Source organism: Podarcis vaucheri (genome assembly GCF_965113315.1).
Source record: "Podarcis vaucheri genome assembly, chromosome: 3".
Lineage (NCBI taxonomy): Eukaryota > Metazoa > Chordata > Lepidosauria > Squamata > Lacertidae > Podarcis > Podarcis vaucheri.
This window is the reverse complement of record NC_138761.1, coordinates 99088562-99108617: the sequence shown is the minus strand read 5'-3', so window position 1 is coordinate 99108617 and position 20056 is coordinate 99088562. Positions and strand designations below refer to the sequence as shown.

At 42.5% G+C, this 20056-nt stretch overlaps 1 protein-coding gene and 2 long non-coding RNA genes across 6 annotated transcripts in view; 2 read left to right on the top strand and 1 right to left on the bottom strand.

Moving 5' to 3' along the window:
• The window catches only part of LOC309528335, a 250040-nt gene that overhangs the window by 139743 nt on the left and 90241 nt on the right, over positions 1-20056 (top strand). The gene's annotated exons all lie outside the window — the stretch shown is intronic.
• Positions 1-20056, bottom strand: part of EIPR1 (EARP complex and GARP complex interacting protein 1) — a 64110-nt gene that overhangs the window by 27893 nt on the left and 16161 nt on the right. For all 4 annotated transcript variants that reach the window (XM_082215601.1, XM_082215602.1, XM_082215603.1 and 1 more), the window contains exon 4: positions 4673-4829. In XM_082215601.1, the coding sequence (XP_082071727.1) occupies positions 4673-4829 (157 nt within the window). The remainder of the gene's footprint in view (positions 1-4672; positions 4830-20056) is intronic.
• Positions 11637-18063, top strand: LOC309528374. The gene is made up of 3 exons (XR_014217721.1): positions 11637-15157; positions 15574-17153; positions 17762-18063. It is a non-coding gene; the product is annotated as an uncharacterized lncRNA (long non-coding RNA).

Here is a 20056-nt window from a genome sequence, read left to right as displayed (position 1 = left end):
TGATCTAAAGGGTTGTCATGTGGAAAATGGAGCAAGCTTGTTTTCTCCTGCTCTGGAGGCTAGGACCCGAATCAATGGATTCAAGTTACAAGAAAGGAGATTCCGACTAAACATCTGGAAGAACTTTCTGATAGTAAGAGCTGTTCAAAAGTGGAACGGTCTCCCTTGGGAGGTGGTGGACTCTCCTTCCAGAGGTTTTTAAGCAGAGGTTGGATGGTCATCTGTCAGTTGAGATTTCTGCATTGCAGGGGGTTGAACTAGATGACCCTCGCGGTCCATTCCAACGCTACAATTTTATGATTTGAAGGGGAAAGAGTCTCTGAATAATTAAGAGCTTGCTGCCTTAGTTTCATCTCAAGAAAAGAAACTGTTATATTCATTGGCAATGCAAAGTAACAAAAAACACTCAAGGGATTTGTGTTAGACATCTGATTCCTGGCCTATTTTTTTAAAAGACTGCTGATTTATATATTCACAACCCTATACTGTTTTTAAAAAAACAAAAAAAGTTGAGAGAGACAAGCAAAGCAGTAGCACCCAAATGAAGACGAGAGCTTCAAGAAAACGAGAGGGGAAACTATTTAGGTCAACAACTACCCACTTTAAGCGTCAACCTTCTTCCTGAGCACTTAGAAAATACCTTTCGCATATGTTTCCATTTACAATTGCTTAACACCTATTGAAGAAGTGTGATCCCTTGCTCAGCGATATTATGCATATGAAAACAAGTATTTTTGTTTCCAATCCATGACAGGGTTTGTTTGATATCACCACTGGAAGGTGAGCTAAACATCTAGAAATATATTTTCAAATTGTCTGGAATTCTGGCTGCAATTCTATGCACAATTAACTGGAAGTAAGTCCTACTAAACTCAATAGGACTTAGTTCTGAGCAAACATGCATACGATTGCAGTGTTAGGGTCCAAGTATGGTAAGAATGGTAAAAAAGATTTTGCTCTAATGATTTACCGATATTGGAATCCTTTTTCAAAAGCCATTTCTATGGGTGCTAATTCTACTGCCTTTCACTTACATTAAGATATCTTTAAAGTTTTCAGAAAGTGAGCATTATCACTGGCATTTCTGATTTTCAATGAGCTGTAAGAAGGTGTTAGTAACCTGACAGAAAGGGTGCTAATTAGAAAGAAGTATAACTCAATGAACACACCTTGAGAACATCTAACAGTATTCAATCGGTCCTTGCGAGATGGGCATTTTATTTCATTACTAATTCATTTTATTGGATCTCATAGCTCACTCTTTTATAGATGCGATTGTAGCAATCCTTCAGGATTTATGGCGAAAATGAAGGTTACCGTTCTCTCCCACCCCCCCTTAAATAAAACAATTCCCTTAAACCAGTCTCTTCTTGTAAATTATGGTACTGTAATCGTGAAGACCAAAGTCTGCAATGCACGCTATGAACTGCTGGCAGCCAAGTGACAATTTTGTTTAAAAAGAAGCATAGTGCCCCAAACAGGCTGATTTTTAACCTCTTATCATGAAAGGTTCATGCTTTTTGTTTTAATCTTCAGCAAGCTCCTTGCTCCTAACCATGTTTCAAAAACTTTTAAAGCCTGCATCAAGCTGAGAAAACTTTTTACTTTTACTAATGGTTGAAGATGTGTCAATTACCTACTCTTGCTGCAGAAATGTTACAGCCAAGCAGAGCCTACTGTTAGGTATGGTAGGGCAGCTGCTTCAGGCGGCAGAAACCCTACAAACATCATGCCCCAAAGTGCCCCACTGCCTCCACCAGTGGCAGAGATGTGCCGCCAGCAGTGCTGATTTGGGGCAAGATTTCGCCTGAAATCATACAAGAGCTTGCAGAGCGCACAATGCCTAATGAGTTTTGGGGTGAAATCTCGCCCCAAATCAGCACGAACTTGCCCAAAATCAGTGCTGATGGTGGTGGCACTTCTCTGCCAGCAGTGGGTGTGGCAGGGTGTGCAGCAGTGGCAGAGCAGGTGGAGGAGGAAAGTAGGGAGGTGGTGGTAACTTGCCTAAAAGGAACAACATATTTGAATTGTGGTCCCTGGTTAGAACTAGCCATATTGAAAGGTGGTTTTAGGTTCATGTGACAACGTTTCACAATTCTCCCTCTCTCCCAATGTGTGTGTGCGTGTTGCTGTTGGTCTATTCAGCAGACGGCTTCTGATTGTGCATAGAGTACCAGAATGATACACCTTCCTAAACAGAAAAAACCTATTAGCACAAATTTATGGCGTTTCCCTCTATGTCGTGTTAAATATTCAGGGACTGAGATAACTTTGTTTGCTATAATTCTTTAGGTTCCACATGTGGGACATGGACATATTGACAAGAAGCATTTCGGGTCAGTTTCTACCTAAAACACAATGAACATTTATCTGAAAGCCTGATACAGGTCCAAATCTTTCATTTATTCTGTGAGCATATGCACCCCATATTTGAAAGGGTAACACAATGTGCCTGACACTTTACAGAATGCAAGAGGACAGGTCACTGTTCCTAGGAGCTTACAATCTGAAATTGGGACACATAGTAAACAACAGAGAAAGTGGAGAAAGAGAGGGGTATGGTGAAGCAAGCAGAGAAAAGCGGCAAAGATAAAGCCAAGGCTACGTGCCCACTCAACAGGCTGGAACAGCAGAAAGCAGCAGCGCTTGTTGATTTTGCTGCAACAGATCAAGACTTCCATGGCACCCTGAAGATTGGCAAACAGTGTAAGCTTTCATGGGTCAGAAAATGGGCATCTGGAAAAGCTTATGTCACAGTAAGTTTGTCAGTGTTTATGGTACCACAAGACCCTTGTTGCTGCATCTTTTTTACTGAAATTTATTTTCATTCATAACAACAACGCCTCAGGTTACAAACGCTTCAGGTTACAAACTCCGCTAACCTGGAAGAGGTACCTCGAGCTGAGAACTTTGCCCCAGGATGAGAACGGAAATCGTGTGCCGGAGGTGCAGCGGCAGCAAGAGGCTCCATTAGCAAAAGCACACCTCTAGTTAAGCACAGTTTAAGGTTAAGAACGGACCTCCAGAACTAATTAAGTTTGTAACTAGAGGTACCAGTGTGTGTGTGTGTGTGTGTGTGTAGTAACAAAGCTGATGTAAACAAGGGAAATATAACAGGATGTGGTGACCCACTGGTCATATTGTTTGGAAATGTTACAGACTTGGTCTTATCTGTTGCTACAGAACTGGTAATACACTTGTTAACAGCCATTTTTATCTTATTTTATTTATTAAATTGATATACTGTCCTTCATCCAAAGACCACAGGGTGGTTCGCAACATTAAAATACAAAATGAGAACACAAAATACATAATAAAACAAAAACAAACAAAAACATACATATTTGGGGGAAATGGGCACTCCCACATTAGAAGACTGGATAGTAAGAGTCTAGGAGATAGCCCATGTAGTAAAGATAATGCTATACCAGTGCATGGAAGCGGACAACTAGATAACCAGTTTTGTGATGGACTGGTCAACTGGCGGAACAAGAGTCTCAAGAAAACCCCCCAGCAATATGTACTACTGGAAACACTCTGAAGAGCAATACCTTATATATGTATGCAGTTGTACCTCGGAAGTCGAATAGAATCCGTTCCGGAAGTCCGTTTGACTTCCAAAACATTCGGAAACCAAAGCGCGGCTTCTGATTAACTGCAGGAAGGTCCTGCAGCCAATCGGAAGCCACACTGGACATTGGGCTTCCGTTTGAAAACTTCTGGGTTTTGATTGTTCGGGAGCCGATTTGTTCGGGAGCCAAGGCGTTTGAGATCCAAGGTACGACTGTACTTAGAATCATAGAATCATAGAATCATAGAGTTGGAAGAGACCACAAGGGCCATCGAGTCCAACCCCCTGCCAAGCAGGAAACACCATCAGAGCACTACATTTTTTAATACTCGCAGCCTGGTGTTGTTTGGGAGTTTTAAGAAACTCCCAAAACCAGTGCAGTTTTGAAATGTTCCACCCACCATCTTCATTCAAAATAGGACCCAGCTGTATCCAAACATAGATAAAAACCTGATCCTTCATCTCAGGAACTGGCATGCAAAATTTGGTTACGGTGTCTTAACAGTCCTATCTTACCAGTACACAAACATATAAAGGGGGTGGGGATTTTCATCAATAACGCTGTAAACACACACCAGTCATCATTAACTAATTAGAAGGAAATGTGAAAAGCTTTTTTTTTTATAATACTCCGCAATCAGTTCTTGATAGAAAAGCATCTACTTTTTTTGCAATAAAAGTGCACAATAAAATAAAATTTCAACTTCAGGGTAGACCAAACATAGGAGAGAAAGTTAGAACCCAAACAAAGATCAAAACAGAATTTCCAAGTTATAGAGAATGTGACTGAACAGCTAGCATTAGTGTGCAGATGAACATATATACATGTACAAAAGGAAAGACACAGCAGAACTGCAGAAAGATAGTTGCACCAATGTTGAGTTTGCAGGACTAATGCTTTTAATCCCTGATGCTGTTTGGAATAAATCTCCCCCCCTCACAGAAAGCCCCAGAAGAAGTCAGTATGTATGATTTCTCAAAAGTATGTATATTTAAAATGTACAAACCCCAAACTTACTATAAACCTGCATTGAACAGAATAGGTCTATCCTTCAAACCCCCCCCCCCCTTCCTGAGAGTATAAAATATGCAGAATCCTACCCGGCCATATTGCCATGGGCCGTGTTGTCAAGGTGACAGAGTAGCTCCAGGGTTTGAGCGTTGCTTGATGAATCATCAGGGGATTCATGACTGCCTGATTCCAATTCCTTCGGCATCCTCCAAACAGCCGCACATGTCATGACTTTACTGTCTGAAGCTAAGGAACAGAGGATAATGTCAACAGATCACAGTATGGGGAGATGGAAGGGGGGGGGAGGAAAGGCTTTCTGGAATATGGTTCATCAGTATTTTCATAACCATAGGCGAGTCACAGCACATCTGCCATTTAAAATATTTAAATAATCCTACTGAACTTTATTCTGACGATATGGCACACAGGCAAAATGATGGGTTACAAAGGAAGCAAGCAGTTTAACACAGAGCCCATAATTAGCATAGATTTAACTCAGATTTCTCACATTTTAAAGCCAAACATTCAGTGCATAACGCAACCCGCCTCAGAAGTAGTTTTCCAGGGCTGCTTCCCATATGTCCATTTCAATTAATATTGGAAATTACAGCGAGCCGTTGCTAAGAGTACCATTTTTCACCTTAATGCAGGCACAGTTTTTAAGGTCTCCCTCTCTGGCTTTGCTGGGTTGCCTTTAATTTGCATGTGCGGCACTAAATCACCTCCTCTGCAGAGAACGACATTTTTAAAGCCCTATACTTTCAGAGAGCGCCTGCTTCAGTCCTTTCAGCAGAAAGTCTGAACAATCCAATCTCTGAGTCCCTGGTTTATTGGCTCCCCAAAACATTTCAAACTCAAGGCCGTTGCCAGTTCCAGAATTTCCAGGAACGCACAGAATGGAAAACTATTGGCATGCTTACAAGTGCTCAAAGACCCTTGTTGCTCTGTGGCACTTTTGACTCTCCAGATATTGTTGGACTCTACATCCTGTCAGCCCCAGTCAGCATGGCCAATAGTCAGGTGATGTTAGTTGTAACCCAAAATCATACGGCAGGCCACAGGTTCCCCATCTGTAGTGTAATGGGTATTGGAGGTAATCCCAAAAAAGCTCCTGCTTCATGGAAGTTGTGGAAAGCTCTTGCACACCACATTGAATAAATGAAACCAACCAACCCCAAGAACAAAGAGTGATATCCAACTAAGTCAGAGGGTGTCCTCCAAGTATGACTCCATATATAATTATCACCCCATATATGATTAATATGGAATATCCCCCAATATAGTCACATGAATACAAGTATCGCCAGTTCTGGTTTCTAATCCCTAAATCAGGCATAGGCAAACTCAGTCCTCCAGATGTTTTGGGACTACAACTCCCATCATCCCTAGCTAACAAGACCAGTGGTCAGGGATGATGGGAGTTGTAGTCCCAAAACATCTGGAGGGCCGAGTTTGCCTATGCCTGCCCTATTTCATCCATGCTAAATTTATACCGTTGCAGAATCGATGACAAATTTATTACCAACCTGATCTAGCAATGTTTCAAACACTCCGTAAGCCGGATTTCAAAAGGTTATACAATAGTACAATGACAATGTGTTTACTATGTTCATATGTCTTTTTCCCCCCTTTGTATTTATTTATTTATTCATTCCCCTGATTGTTTGGCTTCTGCTGTTTAGTGTTGGGTGTACTTTTGTAGCACCACAAGTTATTCTGCAATCAGCGGGCATGTACACATTGAAACACAGAAAATTTCCAATAAATAGTTAATGCTTAACAAAAGGCTATGCAAGGATAGGGGAGAAAACCTGGTGAAAGCTGCAAGGAATGAATGGCTCAGCACGCAAAACCCCACATTTGGTGAAGGGCATAAAAAACAACAATGCTAATTGTCATTAGTGAAGGAAGACAATAAACTCCCCAGATACAAATGTTCTGAATTATTAGGCTTACAAACTCCATGATAAATGTAAAATGCAGTTTTAGAACCTACTTCTAAACATGAGCCTAGAATGTGGATATAGGCTAAGAACTCTGCTTAAACACAGAACCTGTATTAGGCACTGAAAGTAGTAGCATTAGCATACAAGTGTTTTATAACATTACTTTTTACAACAACCATATGAGGTAGGTTAAGGCGGGGATGACGACAGTGAATTACTTAAGGCTCTCCAATGAACTCCAGTGGCCAAAATGGAATCTCTACAATATGGCAGTCCAATCCTATTGGTTGAGCAACTCTATCCATCTGCATGTAGGCAAAACTAATAATCCATTGAGGTTCTCTGCAAAAGAGTGCATATTCGGGAAGTATGTGGCCCTCCAAAGACTGTTGGGAGCACCAACAATGGTCAAAGATGATGGGGGTTATAGTACAACAACATCTGGAAAGCCACAGGTTCCCCATCCCTATTACAGAGAATGCATAGAAGCATCCCTGTATCATAATGTGGAAAACTAAGGATAGGGGGATGCAGAAGATTGACAGAAATAAGCGTCATTTAATTTTGCAGAATCCGAATACTAAATGTACTCAACTAACAACATAGGTAAAACAACACTAATAAATGAAGTCTAAGGTTGCTAAGTATGTATATCTGCTTCTTTGATACAAAATTAACTACTTCAGTTTCAGACAAACATTTCCTTATTACCTAGTTCAAAAGGGAAACATGAATAAATATTATCTGCTATTGTATGGTACTAGCATAGTGACTAACAGATTTCTTGGCTTAAACATGGTTTAGATCCTTTGGCTATTATTATACACTGGCAGATCACTAACATTGGGTGGAATTGAGCTACCACTACTTACTTACTAACTAACTAACTAACTAACTAACTTATTTTCTATACCTCCCTTCATCCAAGGATCACAATGCGGTTTACAATATAAAGTCACAAAAATATACAGTGGTACCTCTGGATGAGAATGGGATCCGTTCCGGAGCCCCATTCGCACCCTGAAGCGAATGCAACCCGTGTCCGTGGGTCGCGATTCACTGCTTCCGCGCATGACATCATTTTGAGCGTCTGCGCATGCGCAAGTGGCGAAACCTGGAAGTAACGCGCTCCATTACTTCCAGGTCGCCGCAGAGCGCAACCCGAAAAGGCTTAACCTGAAGCGACTTCCAATCCGAGGTATGACTGTATAAAGGTGAAGGGACCCCTAACCATTAGGTCCAGTCGTGACCGACTCTGGCGTTGCGGTGCTCATCTCGCTTTATTGGCCGAGGGAGCCGGCGTACAGCTTCTGGGTCATGTGGCCAGCATGACTAAGCCACTTCTGGTGAACCAGAGCAGTGCGCGGAAACGCCGTTTACCTTCCCGCCGGAGCGGTAAATATTTATCTACTTGCACTTTGAGGTGCTTTCGAACTGCTAGGTTGGCAGGAGCAGGGACCGAGCAACGGGAGCTCACCCCGTTGCGGAGATTCAATCAGCAAGTCCTAGGCTGTGTGGTTTAACCCACAGTGCCACCCGCATATAACATAGTAACAAAATACTACCATAGTGTTTTTCTAACCCCATTAAGAAACTTGTCCTAGGTTAAGAGTCCAGTTAGTGCCATGTGCTCCCAAAAGAGAAATCCAGCAGACAATTCTGCTAATGGGGAGAAGAGGTGGTTTTCAGCCATTCCACCCAGCACCCTCCCAAATCAACTCTGCAGATGAGGGACTCTCCAGAAGATGGTGGAAGGTGGCAGGGGAAATGGGCAAAAAACCACTCCCTCTCCTCTTCCATTAGTGAAGGCACCCACTGGAACAAAGGCCTGTTTCTGAGTGCAAAGGTACCAACTGGACTCCACCCGCAAGGTCCTGCCCTGTGGCACATTCCCCCTCGGAACACTGTACCTGGCCTAGGAATGACCAGTGTGTTGGGAAAACAAGATTCCGTGCAAATGTAATAAACTGACCAATTTTTTGTTTCTTTGCTATCACTACAGGCCAAGCTAAGGTTTGGAAACACTGAAGACTGCCCCCCTTTAAAAAGGGGGGGGGGAACTAATTGGAGACTGGCTAGACAGATCTCTCACTTTCAAAGTACAATAGCTGCTAATTATATCAAGACCGTGCATATTTGCAGGCACAAGACAGTCTGTTGAGTAGGAAGGTATCAGGTTTTCGCATCTTGCAAACCTGGCTGACATTCCTTGGAGTCTAGCAAGCAGTCCTCCCTCTCCACTGAGAGGCTGTGATATGATGCATCTCTGTCCCGTCTGTGTGCCCAAAATACATTAGGAGCTTATTTTCTGGTCTGAGCCTATGTTGCTGTTTTTGGAGGCATTCTTCACACGTTTTTCTGAATTTCCATCTTGTGGAATGCTCTGATTTTTTCAGTGTTATGACATCTTGCAGTAAGGCCACAGAGTCTCAAACTAAGGGCATGGAGCCCTACAAATAGAGATACTTCTACTGCGAGAAGGAAAAGACTGGGCACATACCTGTGTGTACCTCTTGAGAAAAGCTCAGAAAGGAAGGTTCCCCCCCCCCAAACAGTCCAATAAGACCTGGGGGTGCTCAGTTGGCATAAAATGCTACCTAACTTTTAGGGGGAATGGAATACCCCAGAAAATCAAACGACAAACCTACTACAAACCTGGAAGGAAGGAAGGAAGGAAGGAAGGAAGGAAGGAAGGAAGGAAGGAAGGAAGGAACCAAAATTCAACTGGGCTTGACCAAGTTTTTGGGTATACTTAAATAGCTCTTTGTATTGCTGTCGCTATACATTTAGCCCCATAATATTTGTTATCCTTTGAAATTCAGAAGTCACTCTTTCTAGAACCTTTTCCTCAAACAATACCAGTAGAGAATGCATTCAGAAAGTCCTCGGTGCCAGTGAAAGTAATATGCTTTTAAGTTAGTCAAGACTAAACTTGCTCTAGTAATTTCAATGGGAATGTGTTGAAACTAACTTTAGATGGCCCAGGCCGATACATTTCCTAGGACAGTTTTCTAGCTTTGCCACACTTATCATTAATTTGTATCCAAAACGTTGCCAGGAGAGCTAACTTGGCTACACAAGGTTTTATTTTAATCTTCTCTACAGCACTTTCCGGAAGAACTGATAGACCTAAGTAGTTGAGTGGCCTTTGATCAGTCGGGAGAGATGGGCTGATAGAAACCAACTCCTAGAGGCCAAAGTCACTTCGGCCCCCCAATAAAATATTTGAGGGGCTGGGCCTCCCCAAAGTTGATGGGCATTGCCATTCAAATGGTGTGCATGCACCATGTCATGTGATCGATTTTGCAGGGTGGATCTTACCGCCCCCCCTCCAAAATTTTATTCATTGGCACTCCTAGATAGGCCTGGGTCCTTGAGAGAAGATATGAAGCAAATCAAAGTTTTTTTGTGTGTTTTTAAGCATTAAACCACCCTTACTAACACCCACACTCACCTAATGTAACCACAACTTTGGTGCCATCTGTTATATTCTTCAAACCAAAATGATTAAACACGCTGACATCTTGTTGGCAACATACGTTACTGAATGCTCTCTCATGCATCCCATAATCTACCCTTTGAAGGAGTTGCCTGTTACCAACCCTTGGAGTTTTAGAAACCAAGCAGTTCTACAACTCCTAAAAAGCTCATAACGTATTTTCATTGCCCATTACAGAGATGAACCCGTTATTTTTTGTCACTTACAAATCTGAAGTTTAAGGGGACGATTAAATCCTCACACTTCCTTCTTATTACTCACTCCTTTTACAGGTAAGCACTCAGAACTGCAGCAACAAAATGCTCAATATACAGAAGTTGGCACATATCAATCTGGCCAAGTCACTGAAACGCCAGCTGATGTACTGACAATTGCTTAACTTGCTTAGAAAACAACATATAGGGTGGAATTCAATGTAGCGCTAAGGAGAACGTTCTGTCCATGCAAGCATTTATGTTTGCTCAATGGAATGACAACCTGCCCCCTGCTCCCGCTGCCAAAGCTCTGTTCTAGAGATTCTCCCAACCATGCCCTGGCCTTTGCTACTGGGATGGAGTAGTTGAATCTGCCCCATTATTTCATTTTTGTTCGTCTTTTCTACAGCTGCAGGAGAGTAAGCTGAAGGCATGTGTACAGATCATTTAATAGATTTGCAAATTACATAGGTACATGTGTGGTATATCTATTTGTAAGACGTTCAAAATTGTTTCAATTTGCACATATTACAGCTGCCACTTTTAGCCGTTTTGTTTAAAAATACAATCTATGAGCAACATAGTCCAAATATTTTATACCAATGGTGTTCAACTCAGGGTGAGAAAACGGTTCTATGGCTTAAATCAGCAACCTAGCAGTTCGAAAGCACGTCAAAGTGCAAGTAGATAAATAGGTACCACTCTGGCGGGAAGGTAAACGGTGTTTCCGTGTGCTGCTCTGGTTCGCCAGAAACGGCTTAGTCATGCTGGCCACAAGACCCAGAAGCTGTACACCAGCTCCCTCAGCCAGTAAAGCGAGATGAGCGCCGCAACCCCAGAGTCGTTTGCGACTAGACCTAATGGTCAGGGGTCCCTTTACTTTTACCTAGGTCTTTGAGGCTGGTCTGCCAGACTGTTTTGGGTAAACGGTGCCCGCCTTTACCATGCCTGATGTCATATGATATCAGGTGTGGGAAATTTTTCAAGGCAGAATTCAAAAAGAATTCAAGCTGCAACTACAAAGGAAGAATCTTCCTTTGAAACTTTACGCCACGGCTGCCATGACATCATACAATCCCACCCACTTGTCAAAGTACCCTGTGGAGGGTTGGTGACTTCTGGATCCAACCCTCCAGCCAGACCCTGGTTTGGATCATATGAGGGATGAAGATGCCTATCTTTTGATGCAGATTTTGTTTGACTTGTGATAAAGACAACTGTTGTACAGACCGGCACCTTGAACTGCAGAGCACATGTCTGGTATTTGTGCCACTAGAACCTTTCTAAGCTTTATTAGGTTATTTGAATACTATTGTGGAAAAGGGAAATTTTGAGTTATACTCCGTTTGCCTTCCCACAGCCAATACAGTGGTACCTCAGGTTACATACGCTTCAGGTTACATACGTTTCAGGTTACATACGCTTCAGGTTACATACTCCGCTAACCCAGAAATAGTGCTTCAGGTTAAGAACTTTGTTTCAGGATGAGAACAGAAATCGTGCTCCGGCGGCGTGGCGCCAGCAGGAGGCCCCATTAGTTAAAGTGGTGCTTCAGGTTAAGAACAGTTTCAGGTTAAGTACGGACCTCCAGAATGAATTAAGTACTTAACCTGAGGTACCACTGTAATCAATTTCTTCCCTTTTCCAATAAAAAGGAGATTCCATCTCTTTACAAGGAATGGTCTCTATGAGGTATGGGATTTGGTTTCCAATGTGATTTACATACTGTTTGCATTTCTGTGAAGGTTGGATGGCTGGAAATTGTTTTGTACTGTGGTTTTGTACTTTATCTGTTGTGTCTGAAATAACACAATATAAAAGACTGTAGGCATTACAGATTTCTGCAGTTCTATTTTTTAAAAAAATAAAGAGGAAGGAAAAAACAGAGTCTAGAAGGAGAATGCATCAAACATATGTCACATCTGTGTGAGAACAGAAGATTGCTATGAGTTCTTGTAAAGAGACTTATGTACCTATGGGTAAAATGAACAAAAAATACGTTGGTCATCCTTTAATTGCATTCCCAAGTGTTTTTAACTCCAACCAAAGCTGCTGTCTGCAGAAATCCACGCTGGAGCTAGCTGAGCCAAGGCTTCAGTGGCTGACAGGACTTGCTCTTTGATGCGCTCAGGTGGTACAAAGCCAGCTGGCTGCCATTACTCTGTTGCCCTGGGAACCACAATTGAAGTGTACTTCTAAATCTGCACAGGAGGTACTTCTGCACCATTGCCGCAGCAGCTCTCGCTGTGCAAAGTTAAAGTCGCGTAGCAGCTATAGCTGCAGCCCAGCTGGTGCCCATTAATGTTCCCTGTATGACAGGAGCAAGCAGCTAGTCTTAGATGCCTCTTTTTTTTTTTGCCACTGACAAAACAGAAGGATTTATCATTCTTATTAATGGAGATGAAACACACTTTGCCTGTTTGAATAGGAGGCAGCTCCAAAGGTATAGCACTTTTGAAAGACAACTTTACCACCTTGCTACCTTTTGGTTCTGGCTTGCCATCATTAAGGTCCAAAATGCATCATTTTTTTTTGAAACCAACAAGTTCAGGGGCCACTGAACTCACTCCCAAAGTAGGGTGTGAAGATAATTTTAAAATACATCACTGCTTGGTTGATAGACAGTATAACTTATACTCAGTAGAAATTCTTAGTATTCATAGAGCACTTTCATAATATGAAACCATTTGCAGTAGTCCCTGCAGATCAATACATTCCTTCCCTGTAAATCAGTATATTTTCTCTCACTGCTGAGGCATCAAGATTCTCCAGCTACTCACTGGTGAGGGAAATGCACTCTTCACACACTTAGGAACACACTCGCCAATCCTTCATGCATTTCAAGATATGGTGTATATAGAGTATCAGTATTAAAAGCAGATGTCAGGAAGTCCCAATACATGTGCACCAATGGCAGACTATTACAAGTGGTTTCTTTGGATTTCAAATTACACTTGATCCAACAGAAATTGTTCTTCTGGACTCCTCTCCACCCTTTTAGAACTCACATGGCTACATCTAGTGTTAGCTTGGCAGATCCACACATGGATTAGGGTATGTCCTACAACTACAGTCGTACCTTGGAAGTCAATGGAATCCGTTCCAGAAGTCCGTTCGACTTCCAAAATGTTCAGAAACCAAACTGCAGCTTCTGATTGGCTGCTGGACATTCGGGTTCCAAAAGAACGTTCGCAAACTGGAACACTCACTTCCAGGTTTGCGGCGTTCAGGAGCCAAAACGTCCGAGCTCCAGGGCGTTCAGGATTCAAGGTAAGACTGCACTTGTTTTGGAGCAGAGGTAAAGGTAAAGGTACCCCTGACCGTAAGGTCCAGTCGTGGACGACTCTGGGGCTGCGCGCTCATCTCGCGCTATAGGCCGAGGGAGCAGGCGTTTGTCCGCAGACAGCTTCCGGGTCATGTGGCCAGCATGACTAAGCCGCTTCTGGCGAACCAGAGCAGAACACGGAAACGCTGTTTACCTTCCCGCCGGAGTGGTACCTATTTATCTACTTGCACTTTGACATGCTTTCGAACAGCTAGGTTGGCAGGAGCAGGGACCGAGCAACGGGAGCTCACCCCATTGCGGGGATTTGAACCGCTGACCTTCCAATCGGCAAGTCCTAGGCTCAGTCGTTTAGACCATAGCACCACCCACGTCCTGTATCAATTGCATCAATTGGCTACTAAATACTGCTTTAAGGTTTAAGGAAGCCCATATAACATTGAGCTACTCTCCGATCCTGTGGAGTTCACTAGTGGGCAACACGAGAGCCCTCTCACAACTGCAAAGAGGCAGATCTTACAATGCTAGAAGGATAAATTCCCGCCCACTGTTGTGCCACGGACTGAATACTTTACTGTGCTGTCTGTATTTTGAGGAGCCCAAGCAATTGTGGGCACTCCTTTATTGCAGGTTTTTAGTAGAGGCTTCTTGAACAAGAAATGGACATTTGTCATGAATGCTTTGGTTGACATTCCCTGCACTGAAGAAAGTTGGGACTGGATAGCCCTTAGGGACCCCTTGCAGCTCTACCATTCTGTGATTTTATGATGCCAGACAGAAGAAGGAAAGCTATCTGTTTGACTAAAGAACCAGGGATCTCTTGATTGGTTCTGATAGGAAATGTCTGTGTGTAAAGGCAACAGGGATGTGGAGAAGGGATGTTTGTGCAAGAGGAACAGGTTGTAATTTTCAATGAGTGCTTCAAGTGGATTATGTTGGTGTGGAAAGGAAAGAAGTAACAGAGCATTTTAAATATGATTGGAAATAAACTTTATCTCAATGAACTTATTGTGTAACATGCAGCTCCAAAACTTCTCAAGTCTCCTTGCCAGTGTATGTGGTACGAATCAAAAGTTTGAGAAAAGTGTGTTCATGGTTAAAGTTTAGACAGTTAAGTGTGACTGATCCAGTTAAAAAGAAAATAGTAAAGAATTCATTAAATTATGTGCTTGAATAATGGTCAATTTACTTGAGACCCCAACTTTAGAACTTTAGGACTCTTGTGTTTATATAGCAGAAAGCCTGGAAGCTGGTTCAACATTCAAAGAACACGTAAAGAACATGTGTATCAACTGAGGAAGGGAGAGTTGATGGGGGGGGGGAGAGAATGTATTAATTTTCCATTCTAATTTTCAACCCACATGGTTTGGATTAATTACTTGAGAATTAAATAACTTTGTTTCTAATAAACCTGTCACTGCTAAAATGTGTATGAATAAACCCACGGTGGAAATAAGTTATCCTGATGTAAAAATAACTGCCCATAACTGTAACAGGGTTTTTTTTCCCTTCCATAATAATTTGCTTTTTGTAGAAATGAACAGGTAATGGAGGTCTCTGAAAACTCTTACCGCTCCTTATAGCAAAATGTTTTCTATTGCATTTGAATGAACAATAAGATTTTCTTTCTCTTTCCTCCCACTGCCAAGTAGGTAAAGGATTTTTTTTAAAAAGATATTTATTAAAAGTTTAATAGTTACAGAAAGAAGAAGAAAAAGACAATAAAAAGTTCAAAATACATCAAAAATAAAGAGAAAAAAGACCAAAAAAAACCAATGCAGCAAAACAACAAGAAAAGCAAAAACATTTAAAAAACACATCCAATATCTCTATATCTCTACCTTTCATTTACTTGTATCATCAACCTCCTCACACCTCCCTTTTTTGTATTCTTGTTCAATTAGCTATTTCAGCAAATCCTTTCCATCTTTCTCAATTTTTGTTCTATAATTTATCTTAACACAATCTGACCTTAAATTTTACACTTTGGCCCATTAACAATCTATTTTTACTTAGTTCTTTATAACATTTCTGCTAAAACCATGTAACCTCATTCCAGCATCCGTAGGTAAAGGAAATTAAGCAGATAACAATAAGTTATAAATAAACTAGAACAAATAAATTTTCTAACTTTGAAACTTTATATGGTTTATAGCTCTCACACACAAAAGAGATCATTGTTTTGGAAAAACCCTTCCCCCATTTGTCATTTTTAACCCCTTCCCATGCTATGTTTTCAGGCCCAGAAGCAAATGTTGCTTTCTCTGCAAACTTAGGTGGTCCAGAGATGCATCTCAACCCTCCAGGTGAATAGAAGAAATCTGCCAAGGAATCACTTAGAATAATGTGTTTATTCCCAGTTTATGGCCTCCCAGATGACAGCAAAGTAGCAACAGCCATTTCTTTTCACCTGCATCAAACCAGGACTTGTGGGGTGGCGGGCAAAGGGGGTCTGGAAGAAGGTGACTTGTAAAGACTTTTTCTGGACTACAACTTAAAGTTGAAGCTCCGGGAGATTGAAGGTATTTTTTGGAAGCAACAAGAAGTTTTTCAAGACCAAGAGATTTTCATGAATAGCTAGATATAGAATTGGTATTTTGTATTATATGATAGTTTGAATTTTAGTTGGAACTGTAAATTGACGTATTGAATTGTGTTGTGATGCCCATAAAGGACAAATGTTTCTTCACTTCATGTAATTGTTTGCATGATATCATTTGTATGTTTGGTGTATTGAGAATACCCATAGGAAAATGAAAATCCGTATGTAGGTTTGGCGTATCACTAAAAAGCTATTGCTGAGTATTGTGATTGCTGAAGTTGTAACAAATTATTCAAAAGTAGGCATGAAGGTTTCCCCATGTGTTTTATGTCTTTGAATGGATCAGATTGGAAATTTTGATAAGGTGTTATCATAATCCTTGAAAAGGTTATGATCAAAGGGGGACTGATAAGAATTAGAGACCCCAGGTGTATATTTTTATTATTTTGACAATGTTTCAACTTTAATTGCATTTAACCTTTTAGAATGTATTAGGTTTGGTTTTTGTGTGTTCTCCCCCCTCCTACACTGCATTCCATCTCCCCTTATCTACCCCTGAAAGTGGTACAAATGGCAGGATATTTAAACTATTCCTGAAACGATCCAAGACCCAGGAAGAGGATTTTACGATGCTCTTCCCTCAGTGAAGGCTAGGTTGCCAGGGTAATGCTGGACATCCGAGACCTAAAATGGTCAAATGGTCTAGGCCCATCGGGGCCACTCCAAGGTGATGCGGGGGCAAAAATACCAGTATGGAGCCATGTGTGCTTTACTTCCTGACGTATGTGAAGCTGTTTTATGACTCTTTGCTTGCTGTGTTTGAACTATAATATAAGCTTTTGTTCTGAAATGCCACAGGGCAGACCTTCTCAACTGGTATACAGTGGTACCTCAGGTTAAGAACTTAATTCGTTCCAGAGGTTCGTTCTTAACCTGAAACTGTTCTTAACCTGAAGCACCACTTTAGCTAATGGGGCCTCCCGCTGCCACCGCTGCGCAATTTCTATTCTCATCCTGGGGTAAAGTTCTTAACCCAAGATACTATTTTGGGGTTAGAAGAGTCTGTAACCTGAAGCGTCTGCAACCTGAAGCGACTGTAACCCGAGGTACCACTGTACAGTGGTACCCCGCAAGACGAATGCCTCGGAAGACGAAAAACTCGCTAGACGAAGGAGTTTTTCGTTTTCTTAGCCGCTTCGCAAGACGCATTTCCCTATGGGCTTGCTTTGCAAAACGAAGCTTGCCCCGCAAGCTCCGGGGATAGGGGGAAGCTCAGCGCGTCTTCCCCGCTGTCCCCGGACCTCATTTGAAGCAAGGGGCGGCGGGGAGAAGATCGCTTCTCCCCGTTGCCAGCCCCTCTCTCCCCGGACCCCTTTTGAACCAAGGGGCGGCAACGGGGAGAAGCGATCTTCTCCCGTCCGCCCCTTGCTTCAAAAGAGGGGACAGAGGGGAAGGCGCGTGCGCCTTCCCCTCTGTCCCCGGAGATTGCGGGGCAGGCAATGGGGAGAAGCAATCTTCTCCCCGCCGTCCCTTGCTTTAAACAGGTCCGGGGACAGAGGGGAAGGCGCGTGGCACTTCCCCTCTGTCCCCGGACGGTCTCCATAGGAACGCATTGATTGATTTTCAATGCATTCCTATGGGAAACCGTGCTTCGCAAGACGAAAAACTCGCAAGAAGAAAAAACTTGAGGAACGAATTAATTTCGTCTTGCGAGGCACCACTGTATTGAGTTGAGTGAGCTCTGTCCTAATGCAATAGCTATAATAAATGCTGGGTCCCTCAATCTGGATGCTGGACATGGAAATAGTTTCGCTGGTTCTGTGGTTTATTCAAAAGGTGTTTGTTCGTCACCTGGGTAACGAGCAAGGTGGTGTAGAGGTGAATTCTTACCACAAAGCCACCACGCTAAAATCACTCTACAGTGGTACCTTGGGTTAAGAACTTAATTTGTTCTGGAGGTCCGTTCTTAACCTGAAACTGTTCTTAACCTGAAGCACCACTTTAGCTAATGGGGCCTCCTGCTTCCAACAAAGTATTAAAATACGATAGTATGTTAAACATTAAAAGCTTCCCTAAAGAGGGCTGCCTTCAGATGTCTTCCAAATGTTATTTCGGTGCCTTCATTTCTTTTTCTTAACATGTAAATAGCATGAGGAGGAGGAGCTTACAATTTATTGTTAGCTTATCTCTCCCCCTCCCCACTTCCCAACTCTCAGAGTGGGGAGTTGTGAGGATGCTGGGTTGGGGGCCACAGCTCAAAGGCACCCCCCCAACCTTTACTCATGAGAAGGGCTAGGGGGCAAAATGATGGGATGGGTCCTGCTTCTTAAAGGCACCCTAGGCGCAAAATATGGTCTGAAGCTCAACATCAAAAAAACGAAGATCATGGCCACTGGGCCCATCACCTCCTGGCAAATAGATGGGGAAGAAATGGAGGCAGTGAGAGATTTTACTTTCTTGGGCTCCATGATCAGTGCAGATGGTGACAGCAGTCACGAAATTAAAATACGCCTGCTCCTTGGGAGAAAGGCGATGGCAAACCTAGACAACATCTTAAAAAGCAGAGACATCACCTTGCCAACAAAGGTCCGTATAGTAAAAGCCATGGTTTTCCCAGTAGTGATGTATGGAAGTGAGAGCTGGACCATAAAGAAGGCTGATCGCCGAAGAATTGATGCTTTTGAATTATGGTGCTGGAGGAGACTCTTGAGAGTCCCATGGACTGCAAGAAGATCAAACCTCTCCATTCTGAAGGAAATCAGCCCTGAGTGCTCACTGGAAGGACAGATCGTGAAGCTGAGGCTCCAATACTTTGGCCACCTCATGAGAAGAGAGGACTCCCTGGAAAAGACCCTGATGTTGGGAAAGATGGAGGGCACAAGGAGAAGGGGACAACAGAGAATGAGATGGTTGGATGGTGTTCTTGAATCTACTAGCATGAGTTTGATCAAACTGCGGGAGGCAGTGGAGGACAGAAGTGCCTGGCGTGCTCTGGTCCATGGGGTCACGAAGAGTCGGACACGACTAAACGACTAAACAACAACAACAACAACAGGCGCCATCAGTCAGCAGCATCCAATCTCACTCACTCACCTTTCCAGGTGGCAGGAAAACACAGCAACTCCGCTTTCCTCCCAGTTTTGGAAATGGGGAGGTGATGAGGAAAACAAACGTGGGGAAATTTCCCATAAACTCCAGGCTAAAAAGGCTCAAACCCAAGATAACAGCCCCTTCCCAGGGAGAGGGTGGTAACAGAGTAAGGCCTTGTATGAGGCTGTGAGTAGTGTCTCTAAACTCGTATTTGCACGGCAACATTTTTGTTGTGGGATCTAGAAAATGAAGTATAGGTTGTTGGATCCCTGTCCCATTTCACATTTTTAGTGTAAACTCACTTCAGAAAAATCCAACAAAGGCTTTAAAGAGACACTTAAAACACAGATGTTTATACTGGTTCATCTAATCCAGTCTAAACTCTGTCCTCACCTAAAATATGAAATGTCTCAATGTAAATATACCACTGCACAAACACTTTAGGTTAATAAAATCCAGAGTTGATTTTTGCACTGTTAATAAAAGTAACAGCGGAAATGAAATGATTTGAACAAGTTAATTTTTTTGCTATTTTTCTGCTTTGCTGAATGGTTGGGTTTTTTTGTTTTTTGTTTTGCTGCTGCTGCCCTCGCAATGCAGTCTACCAAACAGATACCAATGTCTGATCTTCCATCCCAAAATGTTATTGTCAACAGGCGATCATTAGCTGGCAAGGACTGCATTACAGTATTTGTAGTTTGTTTGTCCGTTTAATTGTTTGTTTAAAAAAAGACCACGATTCATTGATAAGCACAGGAATTCCCTTCCCCCTTCTCTCCAGCAAAAGAAAGAAGAGAAACCGCTATATGTGAAACTGCCTTTCTGTGTAGAATTTTTGTTTTTTTAAAAAGCAACGCTAAAATGTGCTCTCTCAGAAAATGCCGAAGCTCTGAACAGACAGGATGTGTTGAATGATGAT